This window comes from Salmo salar, unplaced genomic scaffold (assembly GCF_905237065.1).
Source record: "Salmo salar unplaced genomic scaffold, Ssal_v3.1, whole genome shotgun sequence".
In the NCBI taxonomy this organism is placed as follows: domain Eukaryota; kingdom Metazoa; phylum Chordata; class Actinopteri; order Salmoniformes; family Salmonidae; genus Salmo; species Salmo salar.
In genome coordinates, this window is record NW_025550940.1 from 299,319 (window position 1) to 316,020 (window position 16,702).

Sequence of the window (16,702 nt, forward strand, 5' to 3'; positions counted from 1 at the left end):
CTTGTGCTCCCCAGATCCACAAAATCTGCACTTTCTTGTGCTGCACGAGGCTAGGATGTGGCCGTAGGCCATACAACGCCTGCAAAACGGGGGCTGACGTGCATAAAACAACGTCCTCCTGTCAGCCCCCAGGGAGAACAGAGCTGGAGGATGAAGGTAGCCGCCCAGTCCCTTTGGGTCCTCCCTGAGGAGGGCCTGGAAGTCTCTCCTCCCGTTCCAAAAACCCAGGGAGTCCTTGAGGTGCCTTGCTGAGGAGATGTCATCCATGTATCTCCCCAGAAAGGCCCTCACCTCCTCGTCCTTGACGGACGGGTTATAAATGTTCACAGTTACAATCCTGAAATAGTTTTTGCTGTTTTTTGCCAAGCTGGTTACCTCATAGTGGAACATCGGCCTCGCACCTCCTACTTCTCTCACCTTTTTCAGGATCTCGTCATGTTTTTCTTCTGTGTGTAAAGCCACATCATAAGTTCCCTCCAACGGGTAACCTTGGAGGCAAAACACATCCTTCCCTGTCAGTTTAAAGATCCACATCAAGATAGTCCTTCCAAAAGTTTCACGTCCGAATGGCTCCATCTCCTTGTCCTTCCACGCAAAGCGAACCGTATTCGCCAGTCCGATCCAAGGGACCGACCTATTTGAAGAATTTTGCGCCATCTCCACTCCCACTCTCTTCCAAAAAAAGGGAAAACTGAAAAGAAAAGCAAAAACGGCTGAGAATCGTTACCCCCCCAAATAACTTTTTTACAGCCCTCCGGCCTTCGGCTTTCAGCTAAGAGGTTATGGACCTCAGTACCCAACTTGAACTTAGCCACACAGGAGAGAAGCCTTATAGCTGTGATCAATGTGACAAGAGATACTCTCATTCATGTGGTCTGATTAAACATCAGAAAATACATGCAGGAGATCCACAGAGTGTAGAATGATCTCCACCACCAGACCTGGGTAGTAGAACACAGAGTGTAGAATGACCTCCAACACCAGACCTGGGTAGTAGAACACAGAGTGTGGAATGATCTCCAACACCAGACCTGGGTAATAGAACACAGAGTGTGGAATGATCTCCAACACCAGACCTGGGTAGTAGAACACTGAGTGTAGAATGATCTCCTACACGAGACCTGGGTAGTAGAACACAGAGTGTAGAATGACCTCCAACACCAGACCTATATACATCAAATCACATTTTATTTGTCACATACACTTGTTTAACAGATGTTATTGTGGGTGTAGCAAAATGCTTGTGTTTCTAGCTCCAACAGTCCAGTAATATCTAACAAGTAATATCTAACAATACACAAAATCTAAAGGAATGGAATTAAGAATATATAAATATTTAGGCGAGCAATGTCAGAGCTGCATAGACTAAGATACAGTAGAATAGGATTTAATTCAGTATATACATATGAGATGAGTAATACATAGACAGATACAGTAGAATAGGATAGAATACAGTATATACATATGAGATGAGTAATACATAGACTAAGATACAGTAGAATAGTATAGAATACAGTATATACATATGAGATGAGAAATACATAGACAGATACAGTAGAATAGGATAGAATACAGTATATACATATGAGATGAGTAATACATAGACTAAGATACAATGGAATAGGATAGAACCTAGTCTGTTCATTATATACATCTACATGATGTATTGGTACACCATGAAGCAGCAGTATAGACCTAGTCTGTTCATTATATACATCTACATGATGTATTGTTACACCATGTAGGAGCAGTATATACCTAGTCTGTTCATTATATACATCTACATGATGTATTGTTACACCATGTAGGAGCAGTATAGACCTAGTCTGTTCATTATATACATCTACATGATGTATTGTTACACCATGTAGGAGCAGTATAGACCTAGTCTGTGCATTATATACATCTATATGATGTATTGTTACACCAAAATAAAGGGAAATTACATCATTTTATACTAATTCAATTGCTCAGAGAGAAATATTTAGTTTAACATGTAATTCTCAAAATGTAGGGGTCTGAATTATTGCCACCCATGTTTTCAATACTCCAACAGCCTCCCCTTGGGAGGATAACGACACTCAAATGTTTTATGAGATTAGAGAACACATTGGGTGGGATCTTAGACCCTTCCTCCATACAGAATCTCTCCATGTCCTTGATTTATTTTGTCTGCGCTTATGGACTGCCCTGTTCAATTCAAACCACAGGTTTTCAATGGAATTCAAGTCCGAAGACTGAGATGGCCATTAAAAATGTTGATTTTTGTGCCCAATTAACCATTTCTTTGTGGATGTTGATGTGTCTTGCTGGAAGATCCTCTTATGGCCAAGTTTCAGCCTCCTAGCAGAGAGGTAACCAGGTTTTGGGCAAAAATATCCTGGTAGTGGGTAAAGTTTATTTATTCATTTTATACAGTAATTTTTGCTACTCTTTATCAAGGGTATCAATAACTAGGTGCTTATTTTGATATCTAGTTATTTGACTGAATCAGAAATACAGATGTAGATGTAGAGTTTGTTTTAAATTCTCATAAAAATCTGAACTAATCAAACAACACTTGTTGCTCTTTGTAAGTGTTGATATAATATTAATATTTAATGGAGAGAAAAAACCGTTTCCCTAAACTGCTTTATAATATTATAATTCAATGAAGAATAAAAATAGTTTTCCCTCCTCAACTGCGTTTCCTCCCTCCAGACAGCAGATGGCGATATGTGTCTTTCAGGCGATGTTTCTAGTGTGACGTATAATCTAGTGGACGGAACGCTTCTTCAACAACTGCAGCCACCTCGGTAGCTCGCTAGCCGACAAAGTCGGAACATTCACGTTCTTTAGACAATTTCGTGGTTTATTTGCCATTTTGCTTTAAACATACTTATGTGGAAACAACTAGCTACCCCATTAAATGTAATATTTACGTTGTAAGTCAACTAGCTGGCTGGTTAAGTTAGCATTAGCCTAGCTAGCTAACATCCCCGACCATGAGTTCACTAAGCTACTCTCCTCCTGATAAAGAAGATGAGGTCTGCTGGTCGGAGAAAGTAACTCTCTTGAAAGAGGAGGAGGAAGAGAAAGATGTTTCAATACAAAAACAAGTAGAGGGTGAGGCTGTTACAGTGAAAGAAGAAGAGAAAGACATTACAGAGAAAGAAGAGAAAAACGCGTTCAGAGTGAAAGAGGAGGAGGATATTACTGTGAAAGAAGAGGAGGAAGAGAAAGAGGAGGATGCAGTTTTTGGAGTGGAGGATGAAGTGAAAGAAGATGAAGACGTTTTTGGAATGAAGGATGAAGAGGGGGAGATTACTGTCACATTAGAGGAGGACGAAGAAGAGAAGACTGGAGAACTGATTAACACCAGTAAATACAGTGAGTACTATCTAATAAAACAGGGACATTGATCTGATTAACACCAGCAAATACAGTGAGTACTATCTTTAAAAAACAGGGTCATTGATCTGATTAACACCAGTAAATACAGCGAGTACTATTAATAAAACGGGGACACTGATCTTTTATTTTATTTTATTTTTTTCACCTTTATTTAACCAGGTAGGCAAGTTAAGAACAAGTTCTCATTTACAATTGCGACCTGGCCAAGATAAAGAAAAGCAGTTCGACAACATACAACAACACAGAGTTACACATGGAGTAAAACAAACATACAGTCAATAATACATTAGAAAAATAAGTCTATATAAAATGTGAGCAAATGAGGTGAGATAAGGGAGGTAAAGACAAAAAGGCAATATAAATACAATATAGCAAGTAAAACACTGGAATGGTAGATTTGAAGTAGAAGAAAGTGCAAAGTAGAAATGGAAATAATGGGGTGCAAAGGAGCAAAATAAATAAATACAGTAGGGGAAGAGGTAGTTGTTTGAGCTAAATAATAGATGGGCTATGTACAGGTGCAGTGATCTGTGAGCTGCTCTGACAGCTGGTGCTTAAAGCGAGTGAGGGAGATAAGTCTTTCCAGTTTCAGATATTTTTGTAGTTCGTTCCAGTCATTGGCAGCAGAGAACTGGAAGGAGAGGCGGCCGAAGGGGGAATTGGCTTTGGGGGTGACCAGAGATATACCTGCTGGAGCGCGTGCTACAGATGGGTGCTGCTATGGTGACCAGCGAGCTGAGATAAGGGGGAACTTTACCTAGCAGGGTCTTGTAGATGACCTGGAGCCAGTGGGTTTGGCGACGAGTATGAAGCAAGGGCCAGCCAACGAGAGCTTACAGGTCGCAGTGGTGGGTAGTATATGGGGCTTTGGTGACAAAACGGATGGCACTGTGATAGACTGCATCCAATTTATTGAGTAGGGTATTCTAGGCTATTTTGTAAATGACATCGCCGAAGTCGAGGATCGGTAGGATGGTCAGTTTTGAGGGTATGTTTGGCAGCATGAGTGAAAGATGCTTTGTTGCGAAATAGGAAGCCAATTCTTGATTTAACTTTGGATTGGAGCTGTTTGACAGTCTAACCAGACAGTTGTCCACATATTCTAAGTCAGAACCGTCCAGAGTAGTGATGCTGGACGGGCGGGCAGGTGCAGGCAGCGATCGGTTGAAGAGCATGCATTTAGTTTTACTTGTATTTAAGAGCAGTTGGTGGCCACGGAAGGAGAGTTGTATGGCATTGAAACTCGTCGGGAGGGTTGTTAACAGTGTCCAAAGAAGGGGCAGAATTATACAGAATGGTGTCGTCTGCATAGAGGTGGATCAGAGACTCACCAGCAGCAAGAGCGACATCATTGATGTATACAGAGAAGAGAGTCGGCCCAAGAATTGAACCCTGTGGCACCCCCATAGAGACTAGACTGCCAAAGGTCCGGACAACAGGCCCACCGATTTGACACACTGAACTCTATCAGAGAAGTAGTTGGTGAACCAGGCGAGGCAATCATTTGAGAAACCAAGGCTATTGAGTCTGCCGATGAGGATGTGGTGATTGACAGAGTCGAAAGCCTTGGCCAGGTCAATGAATACGGCTGCACAGTATTGTTTCTTATCGATGGCGGTTAAGATATCGTTTAGGACCTTGAGCGTGGCTGAGGTGCACTTGCTGTTTGAGGTGAAGAAACATTTGCTTTGAGAAGCTCCACAACTCATTAGTGGTGGTGCGTTAAGACAATCAGAAATACTATCAGACATCCCCAAATGGGCACATTTATAGACCTACATTTGCACACAGGCCAGGAAGACTAGTCCTACTTCTATATGCGTAATTAGGTGTGCGTCCTTACTCAACATTGACAGGAGTGTTTCAAACAAAAGACAATTAATAAATTGACAAAACTGACGCATCTTGCGGGGTCAGGTATGGGTGGTCTGCCAGGGGCCGTTTCATTTAGTATCCGTTTGGGTCGGCATGGGGAATGATAACATGTTTTTGTCTGAATTACAGTTGTAATGACCCTTTGGGAAGAATTAAACTTGGTTAAGCTTCTCTAGTGTCCGTGAGTTATTTACTCTGAATAATTAGAACCTAACACTATAATTACTGTTCCCTGAAGGAGGGAAACGAGGTACAACACCTGTTTGGCCCCACCCCTTCCTGGGTCGATGAAGAGCGGTATTAAATTTAAGGAATAAACCCGAGCCTCGCGCTCATCACCTGTGGAAGGCGGGGCTTCCAGCGACGGGTGAATGAAAATGCACTCGACCTACGTAGCCGTAAGCTCGGGACCTTTGCACCATTAAGCAGGACATTCAAACGAGCCTTAGAATTATAATCCAAAGTAGTGTGAAATGCACTCATAAGCAACCTGGTAATGGAGGTTACTCCCCTGAGTTTTCCCCCATTCACATTCAGAATACGTTGTGAAAAACTCAAATCTTTGCTCACCATTTTTGCTCCATGCAGATATATTACATCCATAACTAGTGGTTTCCTCATTACCAGATATACTACATCCATAACTAGTGGTTTCCTCATTAGCAGATATACTACATCCATAACTAGTGGTTTCCTCATTACCAGATATACTACAACCATAACTAACTAGTGGTTTCCTCATTACCAGATATACTACATCCATAACTATCGGTTTCCTCATTACCAGATATACTACATCCATAACTAGTGGTTTCCTCATTACCAGAGATACTACATCCATAACTAGTGGTTTCCTCATTACCAGATATAGTACATCCATAACTATCGGTTTCCTCATTAGCAGGGAGGAGTTTCTGCAATCAAATTGCCCTCATGCCGCAATTTTAGCAAACACAGAAAGGGGCCTATATTGGAGACCAAAAGTCGTCTGGCACACTGCTTAGAGTTTCAACAACATGAATAACTTATTTCTAGCCTACAATCATCGATGTTACTACTAATGTGAAAACAAGACAAAATATGACTATTCTTGCTCATTTTAAGACAAATATCAAGTAATCATTACATTCATTACAGACGTCAATTGTTGTACAACATCATGGCTACGCTGTTGGCATCACCTTTTACAGTGGATTACCGCTGTTGTGGGCCTTTAACCATCTGTCTGACTTTGTTGTTCACACAGGAGAGAGACGGTACTATCGTGGGTCCTCTGGGGAGCCTCAACAACCTCATGATGCTGACAGGGCAGAGAAGAATCTCTCCACATCAGAACACCTCAAGAAACGCCAGCGGAAAACCACAGGGAAAAGATCACACCGCTGCTTTGACTGTGGGAAGAGATGCACCTCATCAGGCATTATATCACACTGGAGAATTCACACAAGTGATAATTCTCACTACTGCTCTGATTGTGGGAATTTTTTAAAATCTTCATCAGAACTCAAAATACACCTGAGAAATCACACAAAAGAGAAACCTTACTTCTGCTCTGACTGTGGGAAGAGTTTTCCTCTGTCAACCAGCCTGATATCACACCAGAGAACACACACAGGAGAGAAACCTTATAGCTGTGATCAATGTGGGAAGAGTTTTTATAAATCTAGTTATGTTATTATACACCAGAGAACACACACAAGAGAGAGAACTTACAGTTGTGATCAATGTGGGAGGAGTTTTCCTATTTTAATCGCTCTGATATCACACCAGAGAACACACACAGTAAAGAAACCGTGTAGCTGTGATGAATGTGGGAAGAGTTTTACTCTGCTAAGCAGCCTGATATACCACCAGAAAACACACATGGTAGAGAAACCTTATAGCTGTGCTCAATGTGGGAAGAGTTTTACTTGTTCTAGCATGCTGACTAGACACCAAAGAACACACACAGGAGAGAAAGCTTATAGCTGTAATCAATGTGAGAAGAGATACTCTAGTAAAAGATCTCTGATTAAACATCAGGAAATACATGGAGTTATTTCATGATATCAATGAAATAATGTCACAATGTAATAATGTCACAATGTAGAATGTTTTAACATTGTAGTAGGAGTATTTTAATGATGTCACAATGTAGAAGCCTAAACGTTTGTCCCCTGTTCTATTGATTTCAACATGATATGGATATTAGCCTCAGGGGGAAAATCCAGGCTCTGAATTGAAAGAGTACTATATATGAGATTTAACAAAAAGTGAGTAACAAAAAAAGAGTTCTGTTACACTTAACATGTTGGTGACCCACTGGAATCAAAATGCAACACTTCAAAAGGTAGCTAGCTGTTTTCTACAAGTTGTCCTCTAACCAGGGATTTACACATTATTCCCAGATTCCGTGTGGTTTTTGAGCTGTTAGTTTTAACAGGACTTGCAATCTCATCTCCCTCTCTGACAATTGATCTCATCGTGATATCGATGAGTGATGACAAATAAGTGTTGCATTCCTTTGTTTAGCGATCCCTAAATTTAAATGCATCATTCCAAAATATAGCTGACTGTCTTCTGCAGGTTGTCCTCTAACCAGTGAGGTAAAATATATCTCCCATTTCCATGTTTTTTTATTTGTGTTAGTTTCAACAACAGTACAACCTGATTTCCCCCCTGACGATATCAGTGATTTATTGCTACTTGTCAAAAAAATACAAGTAATATGATTATTGTGGCAGATGTTTGTATATATAGCACATTATATGTTTAGTTTTTCAATATATCACAAACTGTTTCTGCGTATTTGTTATTGAAAACTGTGTTTTGACATTGGCGCTATCCCATCTAGCAAAATGTCTTTGAAAAGAAGCCTATGCCCGATGTCCTATATTCGTTTCGGTTGTAGTTAAATTACTTGAAAACAACTTAATTTCAACGTACTTCCAAGTAGCCTAGTGGTTAGAGCGTTGAGGCAGTAACCAAAAAGTTGCTGGATCGAATCCCCGAGCTGACAAGGTAAAAATATGTTGAACCCACTGTTCCTAGGCCGTCATTGTCGATAACAATTTGTTCTTAACTGACTTGCCTAATTAAATAAAGGTTAAATGAAAAGTGGACGAGAGTTCTAGAAGCTAGTGATTTTTCGGATTCTATAAAGAATAAAATGAAAAAAATAATACGATTGTATATTATTATTTAGTAATACGTGTTTTTTTCTTGTTTTTAATTGTTGACAGCCAGTAGACACCATGTTTGTGAAGGTGAAGCATTGTAGTTGATTATAATATGAAATGGAAGTTGTTTTCTGTTGGTGGTGAGCAAACTTGTCCAACAAAAATATAGGATATATTTGTTGTCTTAAGGGGAAAGGTGTTACAGGCTTTGGTTTTTCCATTTATGTTTTGAGGTTGAACTTTAGCTCGTTAGCCCGTCTAGCCCGTTAGCCCGTCTAGCTCGTTAGCACGTCTAGCTCGTTAGCACGTAGGACGCACTGATTGGTGTCACCTCGTTAGTCAGTATGTGTTACACCTGTGCTGGCTTGTCCATCTCGTTAGTGGGAAGGTGTTTCACCTGAGCTGGTCCAGGTTCTATTTAAGAGTGTCTGGCCCAGTGCTCCAGTTGTCTTGATAGATGTGGAGAGTCAACACCTTTAGTTGCTCCACCTTTTTGGTTTGCTTCCTGTCTTTAAGTTTGGTGTGTGTTTTTCTTTTGTTTTCCTCTTCTTGGGCAGATTTAGTGGGTCTCATGGTGGGTGTCTTTTAGGTCCCAGTTGTTGTTACTAGTCAACTTTCAGTGGACACTGAGAGTAAAACTGCAACATTATGTTATAATACTTTTATTGCAACAAATGGTTGTTTTATGCAACAGAATAGAGGGTTCTTAGAACTATTGTGTCTGTGTGTTCTACTGAGGATGGGCCTCTGGGAGAAAACACTGTCAGGAGATTTACAATGTCTTTTGGGTGATAAAACCTAAAGAGACCACATTCCAGAGCATGAGTTAATGTTTCTGTTCTATATGGGACCAGGGAGAGATGACCCCAGGGCCAGACCCTGGTCTCTACACAAAGAGTACTGTTTTTACAGCAGATACTGTCTGCTGAGAATTATAAGTATCTTTCATACAAATCTTAACCTTGTGACCCGTTCTATACATCTGTTGTTCGTCATGTAGGTTGAAAGGGCTATAAAAGACCTTTGTACTTTTGTCCCGTGGGTCCACCAGCCATCATTATCGTAGGGCACTCAATTGATTAACTTTATATGTGTACGTTATATTGACCTGCTCCCTTATAAGTGAATAAAGATTTAGTTTAAGAATAACTCTGACTTGTGTGATAAGGTTGTCTCCTCAATTGATATTAAAGAAGTGAACCACCACATTTGGCGATGGGGATGTGAATCTTCACTTGGCTCCTGACGACCTGGGTAAATGACCTGACTCCTGCCGACCTGGGTAGATGACCTGGGTAAATGACCTGGCTCCTGATGACCTGGGTAAATGACCTGACTACTGATGACCTGGGTAAATGACCTGACGACCTGGGTAAATGACCTGATGACCTGGGTAAATGACCTGGCTCCTGATGACCTGGGTAAATGATCTGATGACCTGGGTAAATGACCTGGCTCCTGATGACCTGGGTAAATGACCTGGCTCCTGATGACCTGGGTAAATGACCTGACGACCTGGGTAAATGACCTGGCTCCTAATGACCTGACTCCTGACGACCTGGGTAAATGACCTGGCTCCTGATGACCTGGGTAAATGACCTGACTCCTGATGACCTGGGTAAATGACCTGACGACCTGGGTCAATGACCTGACTCCTGATGACCTGGGTAAATGACCTGACGACCTGGGTAAATGACCTAACTCCTGACGACCTGGGTAAATGACCTGATGACCTGGGTCAATGACCTGGCTCCTGACGACCTGGGTAAATGACCTGACTCCTGATGACCTGGGTAAAAGACCTGACTCCTGACGACCTGGGTCAATGACCTGATGACCTGGGTCAATGACCTGGCTCCTGACGACCTGTGTAAATGACCTGACTCCTGATGACCTGGGTAAATGGTGCACGAGGGATCCCTCAAACTTGGGATCTCAGGGAGACCACACTTCAGGAACGGAGCAGATGGACCCACCTTTGATCTGAGAGGCAGCGAGCCGAGTGGATACCACATCTCAAACGTAGTTTAAAAAAAAAAAAAGAGAGGTGAGCGAAACACGCAAAGTGTAGTTTTTAGAAAAGCCTCGTAGGCTCTGAGTGTGTGTTCCTGTGTGGAGGTGTAAACAGGGCCCAGTCAGTAGGCTCTGAGTGTGTATTCCTGTGTGAGGGGGGCACCTTGGAGGTGTAAACAGGGCCCAGTCAGGAGGCTCTGAGTGTGTGTTCCTGTGTGGAGGTGTAAACAGGGCCCAGTCAGTAGGCTCTGAGTGTGCATTCCTGTGTGGAGGTGTAAACAGGGCCCAGTCAGGAGGCTCTGAGTGTGCATTCCTGTGTGGAGGTGTAAACAGGGCCCAGTCAGTAGGCTCTGAGTGTGTATTCCTGTGTGAGGGGGGCACCTTGGAGGTGTAAACAGGGCCCAGTCAGTAGGCTCTGAGTGTGTGTTCCTGTGTGGCGGTGTAAACAGGGCCCAGTCAGTAGGCTCTGAGTGTGTATTCCGGTGTGGAGGTGTAAACAGGGCCCAGTCAGTAGGCTCTGAGTGTGTATTCCTGTGTGAGGGGGGCACCTTGGAGGTGTAAACAGGGCCCAGTCAGGAGGCTCTGAGTGTGCATTCCTGTGTGGAGGTGTAAACAGGGCCCAGTCAGTAGGCTCTGAGTGTGTATTCCTGTGTGAGGGGGGAACCTTGGAGGTGTAAACAGGGCCCAGTCAGTAGGCTCTGAGTGTGCATTCCTGTGTGGAGGTGTAAACAGGGCCCAGTCAGGAGGCTCTGAGTGTGCATTCCTGTGTGGAGGTGTAAACAGGGCCCAGTCAGCTATCTCTGTAAACTGGATGAAAACTAGAATCTGTGTTTACTAGTTAAGACTATTTATGATATAGTATAAGATAGTAAGGTGCACCTGTAATTGTTTTAAACCTGTAATTATTTTAAACCTGGACACCATTTTAGAAGTATTGAAAGATGTAAATGTATGAGTTACATTATCCTAGGAACTAACCATGAGATAGAAATGTGAAAATGTTCCTGCAGGTTAATATATTGTTGAAAAACAACTAATTGATTAGGTATGTTTGAGAATAGCATTGTGTGACTGTGATATGAGAGTTGTGTGACTGTGGTATGAGAGTTGTGACTGTGATATGAGAGTTGTGTGACTGTGGTATGAGAGTTGTGACTGTGGTATGAGAGTTGTGTGACTGTGGTATGAGATTTGTGTGACTGTGGTATGAGAGTTGTGTGACTGTGATATGAGAGTTGTGTGACTGTGGTATGAGAGTTGTGTGACTGTGGTATGAGAGTTGTGTGACTGTGGTATGAGAGTTGTGACTGTGATATGAGAGTTGTGTGACTGTGATATGAGAGCTGTGACTGTGATATGAGAGTTGTGACTGTGATATGAGAGTTGTGTGACTGTGATATGAGAGTTGTGTGACTGTGATATGAGAGTTGTGACTGTGAAATGAGAGTTGTGTGACTGTGATATGAGAGTTGTGCGACTGTGATATGAGAGTTGTGTGACTGTGGTATGAGAGTTGTGTGACTGTGATATGAGAGTTGTTTGACTGTGGAAATGAGTCTTAATCTGTCGTTTGGATAGTAACATATAGAAATATGCTGAATCAGATTATTGAAATGTGGATAATAAATGATGATATTTTAGAAAGCAGCGGAAGGTCTATAGTTCCTGGGAGGCTTGATTTTGGTGGTCTTCCTGTCTGGGTTGGCGCCCCCCCCTTGGGTTGTGCCATGGCGGAGATCGTTGTGGGCTATACTCGGCCTTGTCTTAGGACGGTAAGTTGGTGGTTGGAGACATCCCTCTAGTGGTGTGGGGGCTGTGCTTTGGCAAAGTGGGTGGGGTTATATCCTGCCTGTTTGGCCCTGTCCGGGGGTATCATCGGATGGGGCCACAGTGTCTTCTGATCCCTCCTGTCCCAGCCTCCAGTATTTATGCTGCAGTAGTTTATGTGTCGGGGGGCTAGGGTCAGTCTGTTACATCTGGAGTATTTCTCTTGTCTTATCCGGTGTCCTGTGTGAATTTAAATATGCTCTCTCTAATTCTCTCTTTCTCTCTTTCTGTCTTTCTCTCGGAGGACCTGAGCCCTAGGACCATGCCTCAGGACTACCTGGTATGATGACTCCTTGCTGTCCCCAGTCCACCTGGCCGTGCTGCTGCTCCAGTTTCAACTGTTCTGCCTGCGGCTATGGAACCCTGACCTGTTCACCGGACGTGCTTGTTGCACCCTCGACAACTACTATGATTATTATTATTTGACCATGCTGGTCATTTATGAACATTTTAACATTTTAACATTTTGACCATGTTCTGTTATAATATCCACCCTGCACAGCCAGAAGAGGACTGGCCACCCCTCATAGCCTGGTTCCTCTCTAGGTTTCTTCCTAGGTTTTTGGCCTTTCTAGGGAGTTTTTCCTAGGGAGTTTTTCCTAGCCACCGTGCTTCTTTCACATGCTTTGCTTGCTGTTTGGGGTTTTAGGCTGGGTTTCTGTACAGCACTTTGAGAATATCAGCTGATGTACGAAGGGCTATATAAAAATACATTTGATTTGATTTGATTTGATTTTGCGTGGTCTTCTGGGAGGTTAGAGAACCGTTGAGGTTCTTCCCTCCTCCTTGCAGTCGTGCAATACGGTAGTTGAGATGAATTTCTCTTGCCCTTCGGACACTTCCGCAAGCACTGCGGCCGTCTCAGCAAGAAAAACATTGATGCGCAGAGTACACTCTGCTTCCGATGATACACCTTCTGCTTTGTTGTGGACTGTCACCCCTTACAATGACACTAATGGCGTCAGTCCAGCAACTGACCCGATGACTCCCACTGGTGAAACTCTTTGCGATATCACAGACCAATATCCTCGTCTTAGTTTGCAGGTACTGAAAAGGTTGCTACACGCGGACGCGGTGGTGACTGACAGACCTCGACAGCCACTGAGGGTGTTGAAGCACAAACACCAGGAGATTTGGTTGAAAGGTTACAGCCATTCTCATAATAACGCGGCCACTGACAACTCGTACATAGGGTCCGACCTTTTCGTTTGCGCCTCGGACACCAACACCACCCGCTGGTGGGGGGGTCCCGAGACACAAAGGGGGGGAATAGTAGCCCAGACCCATGATGAGCCTCATCGAGGCCGGTGGGGGGGTCGAGACTACGGACAACACCGTACGAGGCCGCCAGAGCATAAATCAAATCTAGTTGTAAACTCCCCTATGAGAACAGTGAGGAGCAGACAGGCCCCTAGACGGGGATTATCTTAGAACACATCTAAGATAGTTCTGAGGTGTACCACACTGGTCGTAAAGGAAGTCCAATGGACTTGTCCACCTCCAAAACAAATGGCAACAATAATCATTCCTTGCCATGTGTAGGTTCAACTACAATACAACTAGTAATATGCTCCAATCATGTGTTCCGGTAGATAATATTTCAGAATAAATCGGTAGGACAACTGGACCCCTTGAATACCAGTACCAATACCACAGTCAGTCCAGCAACACTCAGTAAGAGGATTAGTAACCTCACAAGTTAAATTGCTATTGATAATAGCGACATAGGAGTCACTCAGAGTGCAACACGGGGAAGGGAATCTCCATTGCACTCTTCCAATGATTAACACATGCCACTAATAAATAGAACCCTCCGTTCAGGAGAAAAGTTATTAGAAGTCATGAACCATGATCACACCACGTACGACTGGTCTAATACTTAAAGAGTACTTCCGTCGTGAGGTTAGCTCCTCCATGGATAACATAGCTATGAAATAGACTTCATTCCTACCGCCACTACAATAGTGGAAGACACCGTGTCTTGTAGAAAACTACTACAGACTCCCTTGACACCAATTCTGACTGACCTTCAGGCATTGACCTGAAAATTACCTGACTACGTCAGACTCATTCTGAACAAGTTGTAATCTGCCAGGATACTTGGTTTTCTTCCCTTGACATGCGCGATTGTGTAAGCATAAACGCACATGCACAACGGAACATCCAATTAGGATTTATGCTAGGATCACTTAAGGGTCCAAGCAAAATACCAGCCTTAGTAAAGTTGAACATTTACTTCTAGGCCTTTGACTCTACAGCACTCACCAGTTTTCTAACCAGAAGTCCATAGGTCATCCTGTAGACTGCCCAAAACTAGTGCCTTACAGCTGTAGACTTATCATATAGTTGTCAACTTAGGATAGTACCCTAAGCGCCACCCCGCAAATTAGGAAAGCCCTAAATATGTCATTAGACAATGCCATGATAGGGTCATTTTGCCAAGACCATGGACGTAGATAGAATACAGTCCAATTAGATGATTAAGGTGGCATAACTATTTTGTTTGGTTTATGTTTTCATTAATTTTGTTTCATTTTCTTTGGCACATAGAAAGTGATAGAGCCATAAACAACTCCCCCATACAACCATCAGTTAGTGCCACAACGCCGCTCATTTGGGGGGAAATGTAATGATATATTTCATGAGTGTGTGTGCGTTGTTAACATCTGCCTAAGTTACTGCCCAGATATTCCAGTCTGGACGACCAGACGACGGGTCCGGAACGGCGATCCCAATCCGGACATCCGCTGCCGAGCCATGGAACGGACTTCTTCATTTGCAGAGACCCTACCCGGGTCGACCACCAGAGGGGGGACTGCAAAGCAACCACCAACTGGACATCTGCTGCCCAGCCTTGGAGTGGACTTCTTCATTTGCAGACACCCTACCCGGGTCGACCGCCAGATGGGGACCACAACGATGATCCACAACCAGGACAACCCACGTTCATTTTTATGTTGGTTTACAACATGCAGTTTAATCGCAAGATTGAACCCAACATGGAGGGACTGTGATGACGTTGGCCTGTGGGTAAGGTTTATGACCCCCCCCATAAATACCTTTCTCCCTTCCCCTCTCTGACCGTACTGAAGGACTTGAATAGCCTGTGTTAAATATAGAGAGTCTGGGAACATCCAACAAATGGGGAAAAGGAACCATATTTTGGTAATAAAACCAGTTGTAAATATGCTTGGGAACGTAATGAGTATGTATGTCAGTTCTGTTGTCATCTGAGACATTATGACTGATGACAGGACGACACAAACTGTACCTGAGAAAGTATACACCCTCTAGTTATCAGAGTCACATGGAATTGTTATGCAATTGAAATGTTTGATATTGAAATTGTTTGTTAGTAGATTAAATGTAATTTTAGCTTCCAAATGAGAGAATTGGGTTTTATTAAGGAAAGTGCCCTGCTTGATCAGTGGCCCACCCCTGTGAAGAGGAGGGGTTATAAACGATGAAACACATCCTTCCCCCCTCTCCACTATATAAGCCTTTGACGAAAAGATAACCGGTTGTTCCAGTACTGCAGCCTCTACGTTAGAAGGACACACATGTCAAGGACAGAACTAAGCCAACCTCGGCGTGAGCTATGGTATGAACTGGTATGAACTTTGAGCTTATTCACTACAGAAGTGATACTTCCTAGCCGTTGAGTTAGCAGCGGCCGCTGTAGACGTGGGCTAGGAAAGGACGGATGACGGACCCAGTCTAACAAACAGACGAAGATACCACCACGTATTCAATTTACCACCAGAGACATTCTTCCCGAGGACAGGAAGATCTGTTGGCCAACCCGGCCAGCATCTACGACCAATCTACCGAAGCGCAGCTCAGAGTAAATATTTATTGCATTTTCCTTTTCCAAATGGGCGGTAATTTAAACCCAATTTTGTATTGCTGATTCAACTTGTTAGCCAGGGTTCGTGAAGATAACCAAGAATTTACAACTTTCATTATGAGACTGAAAATAAGACAAGGGTTAATATTGACTGCTATCGATGTAAAATATTACAAAGTATTTTAAGAGTTTATTCGGAAGATAACGGCTCTATAAACGTTCTTCCGTGGTGCCCCGACTTTCTAGTTAATTACATTTACATGATTAGCTTAATCAGGTAATATTAATTACAGAGAAATCATTTTATAAGTTAGCATGTCATATCACTTAATCCGGCATAGCCAAAGACACGACACCAGTCAGCACGTGACGTCCAAGGACGTTGAATTATGGTCGATATCAGGTCTGTCTGTTGTGGCCGCTATTTCGCCCCAAAATAGTCATCCCAAATTGGGCTGTGTATAACTATGTAAATGTCTCTCGGACCAGGTGACTTTTATCAATATACACTCTAAAAAGTGAAGGTTCCTGGAGTATCCTTTAGGGGTTCTTCAAATTGAATCTGTGAGGGAACCCCTAAAAGTTATTT

The 16,702-nt window shown here is 42.9% G+C and overlaps 1 protein-coding gene across 1 annotated transcript in view; it reads left to right on the top strand.

The window, feature by feature from the left end:
* Window positions 1-2,796: 2,796 nt before the first annotated feature.
* The window catches only part of LOC123740618 (zinc finger protein 436-like), a 47,875-nt gene continuing 33,969 nt past the window's right edge, over window positions 2,797-16,702 (top strand). The window contains exons 1-2 of the mRNA XM_045714132.1: window positions 2,797-3,369; window positions 6,515-7,020. Of these exons, the coding sequence (XP_045570088.1) occupies window positions 2,985-3,369; window positions 6,515-7,020 (891 nt within the window). The 5' untranslated portion in view covers window positions 2,797-2,984. The remainder of the gene's footprint in view (window positions 3,370-6,514; window positions 7,021-16,702) is intronic.